Source organism: Gallus gallus, chromosome 20 (genome assembly GCF_016699485.2).
Source record: "Gallus gallus isolate bGalGal1 chromosome 20, bGalGal1.mat.broiler.GRCg7b, whole genome shotgun sequence".
NCBI lineage: Eukaryota > Metazoa > Chordata > Aves > Galliformes > Phasianidae > Gallus > Gallus gallus.
The window spans coordinates 9,127,096-9,146,836 of NC_052551.1; the positions used below are offsets into that span (position 1 = coordinate 9,127,096).

General features: G+C 44.0%; 1 protein-coding gene across 16 annotated transcripts; it reads left to right on the plus strand.

Moving 5' to 3' along the window:
• The first annotated feature begins 127 nt into the window (after positions 1-127).
• ARFGAP1 (ADP ribosylation factor GTPase activating protein 1) lies at positions 128-18,125 on the plus strand. Of its 16 annotated transcripts, none has more exons than XM_025142209.3 (15): positions 128-429; positions 531-650; positions 2,976-3,039; positions 3,634-3,743; positions 4,574-4,745; positions 4,864-4,964; positions 5,356-5,445; positions 6,019-6,115; positions 7,242-7,298; positions 7,630-7,662; positions 8,956-8,985; positions 10,359-10,415; positions 12,101-12,160; positions 13,296-13,372; positions 13,821-18,125. In XM_025142209.3, the coding sequence occupies exons 1-15, from the start codon at positions 143-145 to the stop codon at positions 14,167-14,169; spliced, it is 1,704 nt and encodes a 567-aa protein (XP_024997977.2). In that variant the 5' UTR covers positions 128-142; the 3' UTR covers positions 14,170-18,125. The 16 variants fall into 16 exon arrangements, with proteins under 16 accessions (XP_024997977.2, XP_024997978.2, XP_024997980.2 ...); XM_025142210.3 differs by having other exon boundaries at positions 5,359-5,445; XM_025142212.3 differs by lacking the exon at positions 12,101-12,160 and having other exon boundaries at positions 13,302-13,372.
• Positions 18,126-19,741: the final 1,616 nt, after the last annotated feature.

The following is a 19,741-nucleotide window of genomic DNA, read 5'->3' on the forward strand; positions in this document are numbered from 1 at the left end:
GAAAAAAAAAGGAAAAAAAAAAAGAAGAGGAAAAAAGAAAGAAAAAAAAAGAAAAAAAAGATAAGTTTTCCAATGTTTCCCCAATCTCTTTTGCCATTTTTCCACCCCGCTCTCCCACGTCCCGATTCCCACCCCGCGTCCGATGGTGCTTTTTGTCTCACTGCCCACAACCGCAGCGCTACCCCCGCACGCTCCGCACCCCCACAGCCCCGCGCCCTCCAACACCCACCGCCCGCAGCCCATCCCGCCACGTCTCAGCACCTCCTCCCGTCCGCCCCGCCCCGCCCCGCCCCGCCCGGCGCACAACGGGTTAACCCGGCACCCACAATTCCTCGCGGCGCTGCAACGTCGCCGTCCGTGTCGTGAGCAGCGGCTGCGCCGTGCGGCGCCGGGCGGGACCGGAGCGGCTGCCGCGTCAGTGCTGTGCCGGTGCGTACGGCCGGGGAGCTCCGCTGCGTTCCTTCCGTTCCGGGCCCCGCCGGACGCCGTTCAGCCCTTCTGTTATATCTCTGTGCTTTTCTTTCCCGCAGGTGCCTGGAAGCTGGCCATGTTCTGAAGCGGCTCTCCCGGACCCGCCTCGGATCCGCACGGCGCGGCTCGCGGCTCTTCGTGGAGGATCTGCCCGGCCCGCGTCCCCCGCGCGGTGCTCGGTGAGCAGCCCCGTAAGCTATAGCGGCCCCCTGGCAGCTGCTCCGTTGGCCGGCAGCTTCTCATTCCCATCGCGTGTCAGCCGGCGCGGCCTCCGGGGTGTCTGTGCCAGGAGGTTGGAGCCGGGCGGGGGTCGGGCTGTGCTCCCCATGGCCTCGGGCTGCGGGGGGGGGCGCTCAGGTTGGGCCTTAGGGGACATCTCCAAAGGAGCGGTGATGCGGTGGCGCAGCTGTGTGGGGTCGGGGGGTCACCGTGGAGGTGTCCGACGTGGAGATGTGGCGCTCAGGGATGTGGTTATGGGGTGTGGTGCTGGGTTGGGGATCTAAGAGCTCTTGTCCAGTCTCAGCGCTGCCATACGGAGTCCTGTTGCTGGACTTAGTTCCTAGCATAGAAACTCAGATTGTGCATTGTCTGATTATTGCTCTGGAAGCAAACTGTGGGGCTGGGAAATAAGTGTGTGAGGGTGAGCTGCCTGAAACTGCGAGTTTCCACCTTGCAACCTTTAGCCCGTGGTGTTTATACCCATCAGTGGGAACGTTCCTAAGCTGTGCGCTTTGCTTACTGCATTAGATGACAACAATACTCATTTCAGGTATGTAGCACAGTCCTTCCTTGGAAATAAGCTGCTTTGTGCCCAGCCAGCTTCTGTGGCTCAAGTAAACTGTGATAGTGAGATCCCTTACCATTAGTGGTGAATGTAACTGGCAGTAGGCTTGGCAGCTCTGGAGGTGTTCTATGCTCTTACCAAGCTTGGAGCTTGACTGCTGGAAGGTGGGAAGCTGTACTGGACTCCTTTTGTGGATGGCTTTCATGGGGGAAGCTGGTGTCTCTGGCATGGACATATGTTCAATCTGCAGTTGGCCAAAGGTCTCTTGATAAAGGATTTTATCCAAAAAAGCAGCAATGACAGTTCATAGAATCCTAGAATGGCCTGGGTTGCAAAGGACCACAATGATCATCTCGTTCCAACCCCCTGCTATGTGCAGGGTCGCCAACCAGCAGACCAGGCTGCCCAGAGCCACATCCAGCCTGGCCTTGAATGCCTGCAGGGATGGGGCATCCACAGCCTCCTTGGGCAACCTGTTCCAGTGTGTCACCACCCTCTGGGTGAAAAAATTCCTCCTAATATCCAACCTAAATCTCCCCTGTCTCAGTTTAAGACCATTCCCCCTTGTCCTATCCTCTGTCAGCTTGGAGGCAAAGGTTTGAAACTTGTGCAGTCTGTGGCCACTTGAGTGGTGCAGACATTGGCTTGGTCTATAAAAGCTGCCTGGTTCATACACCGTCCCTCAGGTTACACATCATTAAGTGCTTGTTAAAATGTTAACAGAGGAATGGACGCTCTGGATAAAGGCAGTGAGTTCTGCCACGGATAACCTCTCCTTTTGTAACATGTAGATAGAATTTGGATTTTATTTCTTTCTGAGCCCAGTTGTCTTAGCTGGTGATGTGTGTAATTGCATTTGCACTGTTCTATTGCACTGCTGTGGCTGGAATTCACAGGGAAGCAATAAATCGACATTGCCTCGTTCATACAAATTTAACATCGGTTTTCTTAGTTGTGGGATTTTATGCTTTTGGTATTTAGTTTTCCAGTCATGAGTGCTTTGTGTCCTTTGGTTTTTCCAGGCTATATACTGTGAGTGAGTCACTTCTCTGTCTTAATGTGAATTGGATCTGTAGCTTGCCATTGGTCCCTGCAGCTGCATTTGATGCTCCATGAAAAATAGAGTAAGGTGATGTGGTCTGCACTGGAGTTCAGCTTCTGTTTTGTGCAGAAGGTTCCAATAATCACCTTATTTTCTCAGAACTTAATTGATAAGGCAGCTCAATACTCCCGATAAAACGAGAATCTTCTCTGTGTCTTCTCACCACGTCCTCCTTTAGCAGTGTTCAGTGCTCCTCAGTGTCAGAGCCTCTGCCGTTCTGTGCTTTGGTCGGTGCATTTCTATGTGTATGGTCCCATATAACCAAGAAGAAGCCCTTTTGGAAGGGGCAGTGGGTGGTGCCAGTGGGTGTCAGGTTGGCAGGATGTGGCCATAGGAGGAGGAGTTCTGTGTTTCTCTTCCCCTGCCTGCTCAGCTGTGGCTGAATTACAGCTTTCCAACAGATGAGGTAGGATGACTAAAATTCCCCACGCTGTATGAAGTAAATGGAAAGGCAGAGTTGTGGATTCTTCTTTTGTCGTCTTCTTTATTCCCTGGCGTTTCCGTGGTGGTGTTTGTTAGCTTTTTATCATGGAGGTTGTGTATGTATGGTACTGACCGTCACACCAATGTCCAGCTCTTCAGTATGACTCAGATCTTGTTGTTTTTCTTCTTTTGTAGAATCATGGCAAGTCCAAGAACAAGGAAGGTTCTCAAGGAAGTCAGAGCACAAGATGAGAACAATGTGAGAAAACTATAATCTGCTGTAGTTTCCCAGAGCTGAATTGTCTTCCTGTCTGCTCCACATGTAGTTGCCGTCCATATAAGCTAACCTATTTGTAGCACTTGTGTGTCTTTCTCTGGTATTTACATTAGTTCTAGTAACATTTATTCATATATGTATTATAGCACGTGTCTCTGTTTGCCAGAAAGCTTTCAGAGGCTTTGAGTGCTATAAACCAAAGAGTCCAAGCAAGTGATGTCTTGGGTATAGCTTAATTAAAACTGTCTATTTCAAATAGCTTGATAGAATGCTGCCTTAAATGTGATGGCCTACGGACAGCTTCATTTTTGTTTATGTCTTTCCCTACTGGTGTTTGGTATGTGGGCACTGTATAATACAACTCAGGTAAGTGAATGCTTTCCATTCAGCATAAATAAACACTTAAGGGAAGCTTATGCTCTTGGGGCGGCGATTCCAACCCGAGGAACTTTCCCTGCTGAACTTAATTCCTGCACACGACAGTTTCATGACCCAACTATCTGAGCTGTGCTTTGGGAACTTCCACGTGGGTGAGAGCTGGGTACCAGTTGGAGATGATTGTTTTCTCTCTTGCAGGTCTGCTTTGAATGCGGTGCATTTAACCCCCAGTGGGTGAGCGTGACCTATGGAATCTGGATCTGTCTGGAGTGCTCAGGAAAGCACCGAGGCCTGGGAGTCCACCTCAGGTCAGCCCTGCAGGCAACACTGCACTTGGTTGGGTTTCCTTGTGGGGTGTTATGGCTGTGAACAGAAAGGATGATTTAGGAGGGGTGCAGAATATCTCAATTTCAGCATTTCTTGGGCACTTCTGCTTTGTGCTCCTCTCCAAAGTGAGCTTTATTCTTTCTGCTTTCTCTGGAATTAGCTGGGGTCTGTGCTGCATTGATGCAGCTATGTTGTGCCCAGGTCTAGGAAGCAGCATTTCCAGCTGGAGGTTTGTGACCTTGTATTTAACAACAGCATTCTGTTTTTTTGTATATAACTTAATGAACAGTAGTAAGAATTTGTGGCCAAGGCAGACCTAACATGTTTATTGCAGTCCTGAATGCTCTGGGATGAGGTCACGGTAGGTGTTACATAGGCTGTATTAGGCAGTTGAGTTGTCACACCTGGTGGTCATTACGAGAAGCATGAAGCAGGGGCAGGAGGTGCCTTGCAGGGCACTCACATGTCTACATTGAAAGTAGATGGGAAAGGAAAACTTCCAAGTAAAGTTTTCCTTTATATAGCATGTTAGATTTCCTGCTCGTTGGAGAAAGCTGCTTTTTCTGTCACTTTCCTTCTCTTGACAGTGTCTGTTAAGTGCCAATACTTTATTTTTGCTTTTTTCAATGAGGATTTGACCACCTTCTTAAGACACTTTCTTTCCATCCTTTGAGAGTGTTTATTCACATTTCTGTACCTCCAACCTTTTTTTTTTTGTCCCTGCTGATGTATCAGGAAGTTGAAACAACCTGTGATATATATGTAGCTGTGTATGTATATAATATACATATAATTTTTACCTGATTTTCAGTTTTGTACGTTCTGTAACTATGGACAAATGGAAAGATATTGAGCTGGAGAAAATGAAGGCTGGAGGTAACAGCAAATTTCGAGAGTTCTTGGAGTCTCAGGATGACTACGATCCCTGCTGGTCAATGCAAGAGAAGTACAACAGCAAAGCTGCAGCTCTTTTTAGGGATCAGGTAAGTTCCGTTGTGTGTGTTCAGGTGGAAAGCCGGCTTGTCCTTGCTTTACAGGACCAGTGCCTGTCTGGTATGAAAGTTGTAGCTGGGATTCTGATTGTTTTCCTACCCCTTTTAGGTTGCTACAGTAGCTGAGGGCAAGGAGTGGTCCCTTGAAACTTCTCCTGCCAGGAACTGGACACCACCTCAGCCTAAAACATCTCTCTCTTCCACTCATCGGTATGCACTGTTGTTAGTTATTGTTGGTATACCTTAACTACAGTTCAACTCCAGTTCACAATGGAGTGCCAGGTAGGAAGAATCAGGCTTTTCCTTATGGTGCTAACCACTAATGAGAGCATCAGTGCTGGACACTGTTCTGTTCACACAGAACAGCAGTTCTGTTTTTCTGCCTTTGCCTGTATATTTGTTATTTTTTGCAATAAGGAGTCAAGTTAACTGAAAAAGCCATTGTAAAGAGGCTTTTAGTGGTTACATTAAAGTTTCCTGTGTGCTAGGCCAAAGGAATAATCAATTTCACACCTGATTTGTGATGATATACAGCAAGGTACATTGCTCAACCAGTGGTTTTTGCTTTACACAGTTTCACTGTTTAAATCTTTTGTTTAAGCAGTTCTGCTGGACCTCCTCAGAATACAACTGCCTCTTCTGACAAAGCTTTTGAAGACTGGTTAAATGATGATGTCAACTCCTATCAAGGGTAATGCAATATTTATTCACTTCTTATTTGTGCCTGGCGCTCAGTATGTTTTGATACAGCCATGCAATTGTGATGCTGATTCACTGGGCCATACTAATGAACACTTGCGTCCAAATGTTACAGTGATAGGCTCCAAACTGGATAATTCTTAGTGTATATGGTACCCTAATGTGTTTTAGTGTAAGTGGAGATATTTATAAAGGTAATACTGCTCTTCTTCCTTTTTTCTCCCATTTTCTTATATTGCTCCATAAAGGTTTATTTAAGTTTCTGGTATGAGTGATCTGCTGGAGAATCATTAAGAAGGCATTATCTTATGTAAGAGATGCCTTAATTAGCAAGGATTCACCAGTGGGTCCTTTTTGGTGTTATGTTTCTGTCAAGTGGGTGGGTTTGTATTTTGGGTGCAAGGCACTCTGCTAATTCAGCAGCTGTCAGCACTACCAGGCTTCTTCTTGCAAGTGTGTTTTAAAGCCTGCAAAATGATGATTCTTTTATGCTTTATATGTTTGATCACTGACTTGAATTAAAGCATACTAATACAGATCCTGTCTGTTCCTGTTCTTATTGTAGTGGCCAAGAGAATCGCTACGTAGGATTTGGAAATACAGTAACCCCTCCAAAAAAAGAGGATGACTTCCTGAATAATGCAATGTCTTCTCTGTACTCTGTAAGAAAATGCTTGAGGACTTCTTTGATCTGCAGTAGTATTTTCTTCTGTTTCAAAGTCTGTTATTGCAGTTCAAATAGACAAGGTTGCAAGTAGATACGATGGGGTGTAGAGCTGTAATTCAGTTCCCAGTGCAGGGAAGATATTGGAGGATTTGAAAAGTTAAGCACTGTATCTGAGATCAGTACTTAGAGACAAGGAAATGGGAATGTATGAAAACATAACAGCATGTGGCTGTGGACTGTTGTGAGTAAAGCAGAGATGGTGAAAGTTGGGTTGTTGGAAGAAAACGTGGGGTAAAGTCAGGAGCTGTGATACGCTGCAGAGTAGCTGTGCAGGGCAAAATCTGGCATTTGGAGTCACTTAGATATGTAGTAAGGTTTCTGGCCAGGGTTAGTGGTCAGTGGTCTTCTGTAGAGCATCGTCATATGATTTGGACATAGAAAGTCTCTTGTGTTAATGTGCTTGGAAGATGTATTTCTAGTTATGTTGTAGACTGTAGGCTAGACAGTTAAAATTAGGAACCACATCTATAATACATTGCAGATGTGCTTAGACAGCAGAAAAGAGGTGGCACTGTGTTGTCCAACTGACTGTCAGCTGTTATTGGAATACCTGACGTCATTGAAACACACGACTCAAATGCCCCCTTCTGACCATGGGTGCGTATTGCAGTGTAATTTTACAGCATTTATGTGTATTCATCCCAGTGAGGAAGCCTCAAATGTAATGTGTTACCTAAACATCCGCTCTTTAAACAAAACATCTGTACTTTGATGGGATTTACTTAAAAAAAAACGATTAGAATCACTCTCCTTCTTCACTTTCTTTTGCTGGTTTCTAAGAATAATTGGTTTTCCCACAACCATTTCTAACAGAGTAGCAGCTGAAACTCACATTTCTGCACACCGCAGCGTTTTGTCACAAGTAATGGAGATTCATTGCTATTTTACAGTTGAGTGAGAGACTGCCATTTTTTGCTCTCACTGGTGGGTGATTCTTATCTCCATGGGACAGGCTGTGTTGGAGCACGTTTTGACTTAATTTGGCATGTAATAGCGAACACTTGGTTGTCATCTGTTATTGATATTCACATAACTTGGTGCATTCTTGCTTTCTTTTAAAGGGATGGAGCAGTTTTACAACTGGAGCAAGCAAGATTGCCTCGGCTGCTAAGGAGGGTGTAAGTAAACACAATATATTTCAGTGTAATTCTTGTGAACTAGAAGTGGCTCCGTCAGCGTGATGTGGCTTCTAATAGGGATCTGTCTTTAAAAGCATTACCAAGACAGGCTAAATCCTGTTTGTTGCAGCTCTTTGCCTATGATGTATGAAATATTGGCAGTGAATGTTCCTATCTGCTGTGATTCTCATGTTTCTGAGTGGTCGTTTCTTCTAAATTCAGTTGTAAGTTTTCCATTTGTTTTGGAAGGGATCTCTCAGCATTTCAGATGTGTATGTTTGCTGGGAATAAAACCTTTGATTTTCAAATCTGAACTTGCTTCTTTTTGCAGGCTACCAGGTTTGGATCTCAAGCAAGTCAAAAGGTGATCATAGATTAAGCTTCATCTTATTGGCTTTTAAATGTCAGTTACTGTCATGCATTTGTCTTAACAGTTGATTCAGGCTTCTGTGTGTATCTTCATGGTGCACAGTAATTCTTAGGTTCTAGCTCTTATTTCCATGGGAATTGCACTCAGTTACTGTGATCAACTTAAATAGAAAACAAACAGTGATAGTCTGCTGTATTTGTAACTGTCACATGTATTCAGAAGGCAGCAGAATGAAATCCTTCAATTTGTGCATGGACAGAAAACACTCCTATTTTATTTGTGTGAAGTTGAAATGTCTGTCTTAAAGTAGTTTTCTTTTGTAGGTGATCTGATGTAAAGCAATCCATTCATAAATCCTGTTAAGATATTGCAAATGTGAACTGCTTAATATTAAGTTCATTTGTTTGGGTGCACTTAAAGCAATGGAAATTCTAGAAATATTTCCTCTTTCAAACTAAGGTTAAAACAGAGACAGCTACACCTGAGTTATGCAGAGCCGTGCTGTAAGCAAGATCTGTTTGCATAGAATAGAATTAAATCTGAACATAAAAACCTGTCAAAGGAGGGAGTTCTTAAAAGTGCCAGTATTCTGAGCGACCTGCACGTGTTAATGCTTTGTATGAGGTATTTGACTTAGAGCTGGCACTGCCTGTATGCACAGCACCAGCCTGGCACGTGGCTGGGCTGCTCTTGTGCCATACACGTGTGAAACTGCAGATGTTCGAGCAGGAGATGTGTGCAGTAGGATGGCAGTGCTCCTCAGAGCAAGCCAGGTTTGTGTGTGATTTTCACAGTGAATAAAAATGTAGTGTGAGAGCCAAACTTCATACCTAGGAGCTGTCAAGTATTTGCTGTTTGGCTTACCTAAAAAGAAATACAGTGTTTGGCAGGTCTTCCTTTCTCACTTCAGCCAGCAGTTTCCCTTCCAGAAATCTGTCCTTCCTTTATAACACGTGTAAATAAAACACAGAGTGTACAAACTCATTGCATCTACTGACAAGGGCCTCAGCAGTGCAGTGTCCTATGGCCTAAGCAGTGTTATTGAAGCTTACATTTGCTTCCTGAAACGTGTGCTCTGTAGAGCAGGCACAGCATCTTATCGATGGCTTTATTAAAAGTGCATTTGATGTCCTTTGACCAAACGTATTCACTGTCAGTCCTGTCAGTAGATGTGAGGTTGGTGGAGGTTGGTGCTACGTAACTTGCCTGAAAGAGTGCTTCCTAATTTGTGCTAAAAGCTGCTTCTTCTGCCTTCCTTGCTCTTTCTCTTTTGCTGTCTGGGTAAAGTTTTGGGGCTACAAGCAGCAGCCAGAGCCGGTAACACCCTCACATACGTTCTTGTGCATGGACTCCTTGTCACTGTTCGTGCTGAATATGTGCATTTGCTCTTCAGCTGTCTCTTTTCTTTTTTTTGTGCCTTAAGTCAAATCTGTTCAGAATAATGTTGTGTGTTTTGTATGGTAATGTTCCTTCAAACCTGCTTAAAGTAGGTTAAAATGGATAGAGATATCCGGGTTCTCTGTGCTCAGAAAACATTCTGTGCTTCTTTCCATGCTCCCCATAAACACCAATTTCAGGATTTCCTTTTGCATGTCTGATTCAGGAATGCAGTATTCAAGGAGCTACCCTGGGGTGCTGTTTGAAGGCAGGCTCTTTAATAAACACACCGTGATGTAGTGTTAGTAATGGTGCTATCGGAAATCAGCAGTAGCAAAGATAGTGTTTTCAAAGGAAACATACCCAAACCTTATTTATGAAATTGTGTGGTTGAGGATGTGGGTTTACATCAGAATTCATGGTGATACAAACAATAGCTTCGCTTAGCGTGGCTTAACCTTTAGTCTGTTACACCTTCTGTTAGGTAACATCCGCTCAGTACTCAGAGGGATCTGTCATATTTGAAGAATCCTATTCAATCCCTTCTGTTGGTTTTTTTTTCTTGAGCACTTTCTTAGCCTCACTTCCAGTGCAGACAATGTGAAGCATTTGCAGACTTTGCTGTCTTGGTCAGAATTGTCATTTTGTGACATATGCTGCAGGCTCAGTTCTGTAAGATGCCCTAACCAGGGTCCTTGTGCATCTTGTGCTGGGCTGTAAGAGAAGTTCTGAAGTGTGTTGTTTCCTCTCCCTGCCTACCTGCAGCCTGAAAAGAGATCGTAGAAGTCTTCTGTCACAACATTGCCTCCTGTGTATGGCTTAGAAACCATTGGCTTGTCATTAACAGACAGCACCAGCAGCACTGCAGGCAGAAGAATTGGTGAAAAATGATCAGATGTAACTCGACATGTGATGTCAGTGAGGGAGAACAGGAAAAAATGACAGTGAATGAAGTCGATTTTTTTCCAAACTCTCAGCTGTGGGCTCAGCAGGGGGCTGTCCTTAGGCTATTGCTGGTTGATCCATTGCTTCTGCTCCTGCTGCAAGGTCAGGTTTTGCTTTGGCTCTGGGCAGCCCCAGCAACCCTCTGCCACGCGCTTCTGGTCTTGGTTGGTTTTCCTCAGCCCTGTACTGTGTGTGCTTTCAGCTCGTCCTGCTTGTACGAATCAGAGCTTAAGGCTTCGTGTGTTCTTGGAGATACTGCTGAGAAACCGGTCTGCCCAAATCGTTGGCTGTGTTGTTGTTGTGTTTTTTTTTTTTTTTGTTTAAAGGAAAATATAACTGACTTTGTTTTTGTTTTGCTTTTTAAATAGGCGTCAGAGTTAGGTCAGACATTAAATGAAAATGTTCTCAAACCCGCACAGGAAAAGGTAACTTTGGAACTAGTAAATTCCTTACAGAATATGATCACAATGACTCAGGGAGTGATTGTATCCTCCTATCACTGCTTCCCAAGCTGTCAGTCTGTCCTTCTGTTGGGTTGGTTTTTTTTCCTTCTTATACAAGCTCAGTAGTGAAGGGGAAGCATCAAATAACTCAGAGCTAATAAGTCACCAAAGGAGGGTTAATGAGTGCATTTCTCCCTGCTGTGCTTTTCTATGTCTACAAGAGTCTGTTGAAGTATTTACCGTTAGATATTCTTGTATAGATTTTATGGTTTCAGCAATGGAAGATGGGCTAAGAGAAAAATACACCCAAAATGGATGGAGAAATCATTTCTGTAGATACTAATAACTTTGGGTGTTAAGTTGATGGTCTTTTCCCCTCTCTGCATGTCAGCATTTTTTACCTTCAACCAAGCATCTTTAAGCCACTGGTGTTCATCTGCTGCTGCATCAGAGGCAGTAAAGTTTGGAGCAGTGTGTGTGTGTATGTGTATACATAGAGTGAATGGAGACAGGTTATCAAATAAAAATAAGAAAATAAGTCTTGCAACCTTTACTTGGTATTTGTGCAGAAGCTTCCGGTGTCTGGTACCAAGATTTGCATGCATTCATCAGCAAAACACAGCCTCAAGTAACACCGAGCTGTTCTAGTTGTGATATTTCTGGGAAACACAGATAGTGTCAAGAAGGTTTTTCTTCAGACAGTTATTACTGACCACGAACATATAGCTAATGGCACTTTGAAAGCACACACAGCCACCTGGGTGACTGTAGGAAGTGGCCATACCAAAAAGCAAGGCAGGCAGTCTTCCTAAATGTTTAATGAGAGCTGACAGCACCAGTTTTAGGGTTGTAGAGTGGTCAGGGGTGGAAAGGACTTCAAGGATCACTAAGTTGCACCCCTTGCTGCAGGCGGGCACCCCTGGTTCACCTCACATCAAATGTTGCCTTCCTGTTTCCTCTGGTTAAAAGAAGAAAATAAGACTTCTCCATCTCCCCCATTTGGCACGTGTTTGTTCTGTGCTTCTGGAATTTTGGATCAGCTCCAAAATTTTGAAGTCTTTTGTGACAGCATGGTGACCTATTTACCTCCACACCATTTCCCCATCTGTAGGGCTTTTGATAAAGCAGCCTGGCGTTGCTTTCCAAAGAGAAGCGATGCCACTGCTTTGGGATGTGGGTTGATTTCCAATTTGAAAAGCATATTTTAATAACAGAGTTTCCCTTGCATTGCTTGTATTAATTCAACATTCTTTCCTTGGATTCTTCTGTGATTTGGAATGCTAATTGGGTTTGTCCTCCCCCCAAATTATCAGCAGTTTCTTTCATAGTGCTTAGCAGTGTTATTGCTAGGGCGAAATTTGGGGGGAGTGTCTTTGTTTTTAGTGTAATGCTGCTTCCCTCACATTCTGTGTATGCCCATAGAACACTTCAGCGTATTCCAAAGGGCTGAGGTTTCTTCCACTGGAGGTTGATGGATTTATTATTATCTTAATGGATTATTATTCTTATCTTAAACTTGTTAGCCTTGACTTAGGATTACCGTGCTTCATGTCAGGTTTTTGTTCTCGTTAATTTCTTGTTATTAGCTATATACCACAAGAGAACTTGTCTTAAGGCTTCAGCAGTGCTCTGTTTGATGACTAATGACCAATACTTTGATTCATTAGGTGAAAGAGGGGAAAATTTTTGAGGAGGTCACCGTGGGGGTATCGCAGTTGGCCAGCAAGGTATGGAGAGGCCTGCTTCCCTTGGAGGAGGCCAAGCAGTAAGCCAGTCTCCATATTCTTACACAGCACTTGGAATGACCACAAAACACCTTTAGTCTCTACTTGTGGTGAATAGGAATGCAATTTTCGACGTGCAGTACTTGTTGGGGTACTAAAAGAACTCTACAGCTTTAATGGCTTCACTGAGGGCACGGTGTAGGGCTGTAAGACAGCCAGTGTCCTAAACACCCTAAGAAAACCTCTGCTGGAGAATATGGAGACAGCTTGCATTATGGTTGTGTGGTTGAACTTACTAACGTTGCATACCTTTTTCTTTGTCTTCTTTTGCAATCGTTGCTTGGTTTTGTGGTAAGTGCTCTCTGTGCCCTGATAGGTGCAGAAATCTTGCAGAATCAGTGTTAATCAGGAGGTTTGTTTGTCTTTTAAGCACTGCAGATCATACTGTATAACAGCTCAGTGCCTGAAGTTCTGGGAAGATTTGAATAACACAAGTTTTGTGTTACCTGTTCTGCTTAAACCTGGCAACTTGAAATCTGAATTCTGGGGTTCCTCCTCCATGTCTGTGACTGAGAATAGTGACTTCCATAGGCATCACTTCAGAATTTGTTTCTAACCCAATTCCAGTCCAAAATAATAACCCTGGAAGGGGTCATTTAGTCATTGTCCTGTCAACATGAATAATGTTGATTTGACTAATGTCATTTAGTCAACATTTGTCCTGTTCACATGAATAATACTCTTGAGAATGAGTGAAGGAAGTGTATAAAGTATTAGAGATATCAATACTAGTCACATGAAACATCCAAAGAGTAGTGCTGTCATTAAGTTTAATTTCACGTAAGAGGAAATCCCAATGTTTTTTGTCAAGAAATTCTAGAAGAGTTCAAAAGCCCTTACTTAGAGAAGTGGATGAAAATGCTGGACTGTATGTACTTCTCAAACCATCCAGCAGCATGGGGTTGTCAAACGTGTTTCCTTCAGATCAACTAGAAATTGCCCATCAAAAGTGTTAATGTTAATCAGTGCAGTGAAATTTTTCATAACATGTGTTATCTGTATCTGAACAAGTGGGAGAATGTGTTATGACTTTGGCTGTTGGCTCAGTCCAGATGAGAAGTGTGTTCTTTCTGCCTAGGTTCAGGGAGTTGGGAGTAAGGGATGGCGAGATGTCACCACTTTCTTTTCTGGGAAACCAGATGATCATTCTGAAAGGTATTTCTTTTGTTGTTATTTTCTGTCTCTTTAAACGCACTGTTTTGTCTCCTGTGTGTTCTCTGCAATGCAGTCATACCAGAGATTTTTTGTTTTAAATGTGAAGAAATTATTCTGTCTTTGGGGAAAAATTTGCAAGTAGTCCTTCTCTAATGTAGTTCAGGGGCCCATACAGCTGTTCTCAGTCTGAGAGCAAAGTAGTGCTCTGCACCTTGATTTTTAAGTGTGTGTCAAATGCATCTGTGTCTTTGCATTGCAGACTGTTAGCAATATATTTGAATTAGAAGAATAACTAGTGCTGTTCTGAGAAATTATTTGCCTTTTGTTTTTGTTTCAGCAAAGGGTAGCAACATTATCGTTTTCCTTGTGGTCATTTCTGCTTATCGTTGTGTTTGTGATAACTAATTTATTTCTCCTTTCCTCTTTCTCCTCGCCTTGCCAATAACAGACCAGCCGAGGGAGACAGCTACCAGAACAGTGGAGGGGAAGGCTACCAGAACAATGCTGTAGATCAAAGCTTCTGGGAGACCTTTGGCAACTCAGACCCACCGAAAGCTCATAAATCTCCAAGCAGTGAGAGCTGGACCTATGTGGACAATTCCACAGAGAAGAAGAGCTCCGATAGCTGGGACGTGTGGGGCTCAGGAACAGTCTCCAACAACAAGAACAGTAACAGCGACAGTTGGGAAAACTGGGAGACCAACTGGGAAAACACAGGAGGGGAGAGCAAGGCCAAAAAACCTCCTAAGGCAACGAAAAAGGCATCTTCAGCTGATGATAAGTGGGATGACTGGTAGAACTGTTTAACCCTGTTTTGTGCAGCTAGGGAAGGGAGCCCACACTGGCTGATTGAGAGGAGAAAGTTTTACACACTTCTGGAGTATCTTGGTTGACCTTACTGATGTGTCACTTTTTGTGCTTTTTCCATTTGTTTTCCTTCTGCCCCCAGTTTAGGAAGAAAAAACAAGTAGTGTCTGAATCTTTTCTTACGTGATGATGGTTCTCTCATTTTTATGGCTAGTGAGAAATACATGTTCTCCTTGCACTACTGAGGCTGGGTACACTGACTTTAAGAGCAATCTGAAAGACACAAGCACGTTTTAATGCCATAGTCTTGCATGTGTACGCTCATAGGTATTCATCCAGTCTCCATATAATTTGAGATGGCCAGAGATGTTGAACACAAATAAAGAACAGGCTGTATCTTGAAAAGGCAGCCTTTAAACGAGCAAGCTGCAGTTGAGTAGATCCAGCTGAAATGCCTTATGGATTGCTGTGACAGGATGAGGTCTGGCAATTCAAACTGGTCTGTAAGATACTTTTTATTGGAGCTTTGTTTCTAATCTTTGTGAGATTTTTTTAGATTTCCCAAGTTATTTTCTCCCCTTAGAATTAATCAGGAGTCTAGAGCTAGATGATTATTTGTTCCCACTCATCATTTTGGCAGCCTGAGCTATCAAGGGATATCCAGAATGGCTCCTTGTGTACTGTGTACGTTCTTAACCCGTCAAGCAAGAAGAGTAGCTCTCCTACACGGATGTGATGCAGTGCTGTGTGTCCTCCTTCCTTGCCTTTACTCTTCTCCCACTCTGAGTATTTTGTAGGGTCTGTTTTGTTTTGGTTTTTTCTTTTGTCTTTTTTCCTTATACCTATCTATGTTATCTGTACTGACAAAAATGAGATCTTCCTGCTGCTTATGGCCTTCTGGACATCTGCTTGGCAACTCAGCAGTGAAATGACTTAGGAAGAAAAAAAGAAAAGATTCCAGTAAGAAAAAATGCATGGAAAATATGAGTACATTGAGGAGAGAGTCTGGCAGTGAGCGCCTTCCAGGATGAGTGGATGTCTATGTTTAATAGTAAAACTTGGATTAAGCAGATGTTTTCCAAATTAATCTTTAATATGTCAAACTGTATCTCTCTCTCTCTCTGTCATGTACTTCTCCACGTTTTCTTCCTGGATCCTGTTAGAGGAATACAATTTGGAAGCTTCAGGAACTCCTTGTCAGCATTAAGGAATGGGATAGAAGGTCGAGTTCTGTCCCGGTTTTGACCCCCAGAGGTGCTTCTCATGACACAAACCATGATGTATACAAAAGACCTGTGATCTTTTGACAGTCCAGGTGTTTGTATTTTAGGGGGTGGATCATAAATGTACACCACCTGAAAATAATCAAACTTTAATTCATGACAGCATTACACAGTCTGCTTTGGTAGCAGCATGGAGTTCTTCACTGTAGACCCTGAAGATCTTAATCCCTGCCCAGAAAGCCTTTTATTTTTAAAAGTAGTGAATTGTTTGTGCAACAATGGGTCAACAATTGGGTCCTGATCGACCCAGGTTACTGAAGTTCCCTCAAATGATCTATTTTTTTTTCCCTTATCAAGGAGGAAAAAAGCTCATCACAGAGTTTTTCCAGTCTGTAGTAACATTGAGAAGCCAAAAAAATTACATTCAGCAGCTAAAAAACAAAGGGGAAAGAGGAAGGGGACCTACAGATCACTCCTGAATGTAGCAGATATTAAAGGCTTACATTCTTTGCAAATACTGTACAGGTATTTGTGGCCTGATTCTGTATTTTTATTAGCATGACCTTTCAGATAATGAACAAAATATTTTCCTGGCCTTCTCTAGCCTTGTCCTGCAACAGTGGCATTTCTTCTTTCTTTTCCCCCTTTGCTCCTGCTGAGGCCATGCTCTGAAGCTCACGCAGTGTGGTGCTGCTCAGCAGCCAGGTGTGGGCTGAGCCATGCCTGCTTCCCTTTGGGAAGTGGTCAGAACGGGAGTGAGCTCAGTTTGCAGCACTTGCTGCTGCTATTGACAGATGGTTACAGCCTTGCCTATAGGTTTTTGTTCTACTTCTGTTCCAGATATGCCTTTGTTATCACTTAGTTGCATGTCAAACAGAACTCTGTCTCTTTATGCGTATACCTCTGTTGCCTACTTGTCACCTGTCCGTGGTGCAGTACGTGGCTGTGATGCACATCCTTGAGGACCACACACTGCAGTGTAGGTGAAGGAGCACTGCTGTGTCCCTGACTGACGGTCAGTCCTTGTGACACTGCTGCAGCAGTGGCAGCAAAATGCATCTGCTGCATTGCATTGCCTGACTGCTGGTGTCTGTCTGGAGTGATGCAAAGCTGAATCAGCCTCCTCTGGACAAACTTAGTATGGTTTCTTTTCATAAAGCTCCTGAAATAGCTGATAGTGGGATAAGCTTTATTTCAGTGTGTTCAGTCAGCGGTGGTGTGACGTGTTTGCATACATTCTCAGCTGTGTGCTTTGCCTAGGAGAAAACTGGTTTATTCATATCTCACTTGAGGCTATGGTTGGTAACGAGCCTTTCGTTTGTTCTTCTGGTTTTACTTCTGGATTTTTAAGATTTTATTTTCTACATTAATGTAAATGGCCAGAACCTTGCTAAGGCTTTTGGGCATTAATTTTTCTTCCAGTTCAGGAGACTACAGAGCAGAATCTTCCTTGATACAGCACCCAGAAAGGTGTTACTGGAAGAAACTAAAATCCAACATCATGGCAGAAAGTGGAACAGCAACCACAAATGTTGTGTGCTAATTGGCTTTGGTTTGATGGACAGATGGGTACTTTTTAGTGACTTGTCAGAAGCTGTACATTTCGTCATGTCTTCCAAAGGAGAGGATGAAATGAGGACGCTTTCTGTTGCACAGCTGCAGTTTTATTGGGCTTTTTGTTTAAGAGTGTATGGTTCAGAAGCTTGTGCTGTTTGAAGTTATTGTGTGTAAAGGGAATGTTTATTAACATCTTCCCTCCTTTCCTCAATTCCTCTCCTGTTTCTTTTTTTATTCCCCTGATCATGAGCCTTTTCGACAGGTGAACATCACTTTCCTTTCAATCCCACACCAGTTACGAACAGCTCTGAGTCATACAAGCAAACTGCCAGGGAAGAGTGGGGTGGGTGAAACTGCTGCTGGGACAACCAGACGTTGCAGTGGTGGGTAGCAGTTTCCTTTGTACAGCTTTAGCTTTGGAAGACGCAGAGCAGTTGGATTCCTACAGGTAGCCCGAAATCAGAAGCATTAAGATGTTCACGCTGAGTGCTGCTTGCCAACGAGAGCATTCCCAGGCAGTAAGTGAGGCTAATCCTAGGAGTTGGGGATTGCTTTAAAACATTTCCCTTGTGTTTTGGTGCCTCCTAATAATCACTGTTTTCAAGAGGCTCTTGGCCAGCAATTCCTGGTGGCTGAGACCTGAAGGGTGATGCTGCTTTTGTTTTCCCAGCCAGACATGTAACATTCCATGGGTCCGTCATGTATTTATGAGTGTAATGATCTGTGCAATAACTTAACAAGTGTAGGTAAAACGTTTCTTGTTTACTCCAGGATACATTTAAAGATACAGTGGTGGTCCTTGAAAATAGCTGCCAGCCAACCGAGGTATTTCAGTTCTCCCTCTACTTTGGCAATTCTAAATTCCAGTAATGATGGATTGAGCAATCGACTTAAATCAAGAAACACGATGATGCACATCATTAGTGTTTGATTGTAACGGTTCACGGTGATCTCTCATTATAGAGCCCTTCTTCATTTTTGAGGCCAGCAGAAACCTGGTCAGTCTGGAATGCTGTATCTTTAATTTTCCTGATGTGTTTCATGTGAAGTTCACAGGAATGGCAATTTCAGTGAACGCTATTCATTGTTCTGTAGAGTGATACCAGACTTGAACTGCAGTGTCATCTTTTAAAGAGCATTATAATAAAGCAAAGAGCTACGAAGCAGAGCAGCGTTAAGCCCTTCTTCAGGGAGCTTCCATTACTTTTGAAAGCGTTGGGAAAAGTCATTGGTTTCCATCAGTGTCACTATGAGGCTTTTGAATGAAGCAGGTCGTACTGTGGTTAGCGACACAGGATGAACTCAAAATAGGGCACTTCTTAATTAAGAGACAAGCATGGTACTGTGTCAATGGCAGTAATTGTCTCTTTGGAGGAGAATATCTGACTTTAGCAGTGTTCTGTGCGTTCTCTGCTGTGGGGGATGAAGGACAAAGAAAGCTGCCTGTGTTGCTGTCAGAGACCACAGCAGGTGCTTCATCTCTGTGTTTCGTAGTGGTCTCATAGTCTCACTTTACATACCCATTTAAGAACTCGTTGAGTTAGGAACAGTTGATAACAACATCGTTTGCATTGTGAGCTACAAAATACAAATTGAAGTGGTTGCACGTACTTCTATGGGTGCTATTTTAACGGCTTGCCTACAAACACACTTACTGCAGGAGAAGAGGTAGTGTTCATAGTCTGACTTCCCAAGCAGCCAGGTTGCTCTGGCACATCCTGCAGCTGGTGGTGATGCTTCACATTCAGATTCTGGTCCCCACCATTAAGACAGACAGCCATGGGGGTGTGCCTGTGCTTTGTGCCTGCCCTGAGCTTTATGTAAATGGCAGTAGGATCCGATCATGCTGACCTGTGGGAGATATTGCATTGTCTTTCCCCCAGAAGAGTGGGCAGTGGGTTGAGTGGCTGCACTATCGCCATCCCAGCAATGTGCTACGCCTGTTCCTGTTGCAGCACTCAGTGTGTGTGGGATGCAGAGCTTCCCAGTGCGGTTGCTGCAAGCAGTGGGATGCCCTGGCTGCAGGGGAGCTTGGGGCCCTCCCTTCTGAAAGCATAGGAGGCCTGTTACCTACAAATGTACAAAATACTATGAAAAGCATGAATACTTGCTCCGAGCAGGATGGGGCTGGTGGGTGAAACAAAAAGTCCTGCATAAAGAGAAGTGGAGCTGAGCTGTCCCATTCCAAAGCAATAAAACCCAAAGATCCAACCTAAGTGTGGCACCTTTGTCCCTCAGCTGTCAGTCATTGGCTCTCACATAGGCCAACACTCACTGCTCGTCTGGTTTGGCTCCAGCTGCTCTGCAGGAGGCTGCGTCCCATCAGCAGTGCAGGGGAAGAAAGATGACCTGCTCTGAGTGAGTCACTGGTGCTCTGTTTGGGTGATGGATCAAACCACGTATCTCAGTAGTGTGGCTGCTGCTCAAGCAGGGGAACGCAGTGCTATCAGCTCCTTGCAGTTTGCAACCCCTTTGTATTTCCCTTTAAGCGCTGCCAAATTGTGCTCCCTCGGAGGGCTGCTCAGCTCTGCTGAGGCTGCAGAATGTTGCAGAAGGTAAAGAAATCAATCAGCTCCTGCCAGGAAACGTGGGAAGGCTGGAGTGTGCCTCTCCAGGCAAAAATACAGATAAAATTGGTCCATTTCTTATTGAAGTGCCAGTGCTTAATGACAGCGGGATTGCTAAAGTTACCTCCAGTGAAGTGCTCAGTGAGACTACATGGGCCCAAACTCTCTTGTGTGTACAGTATTTTCTGCACTCCTGCTATGAATGCCCGGTACGT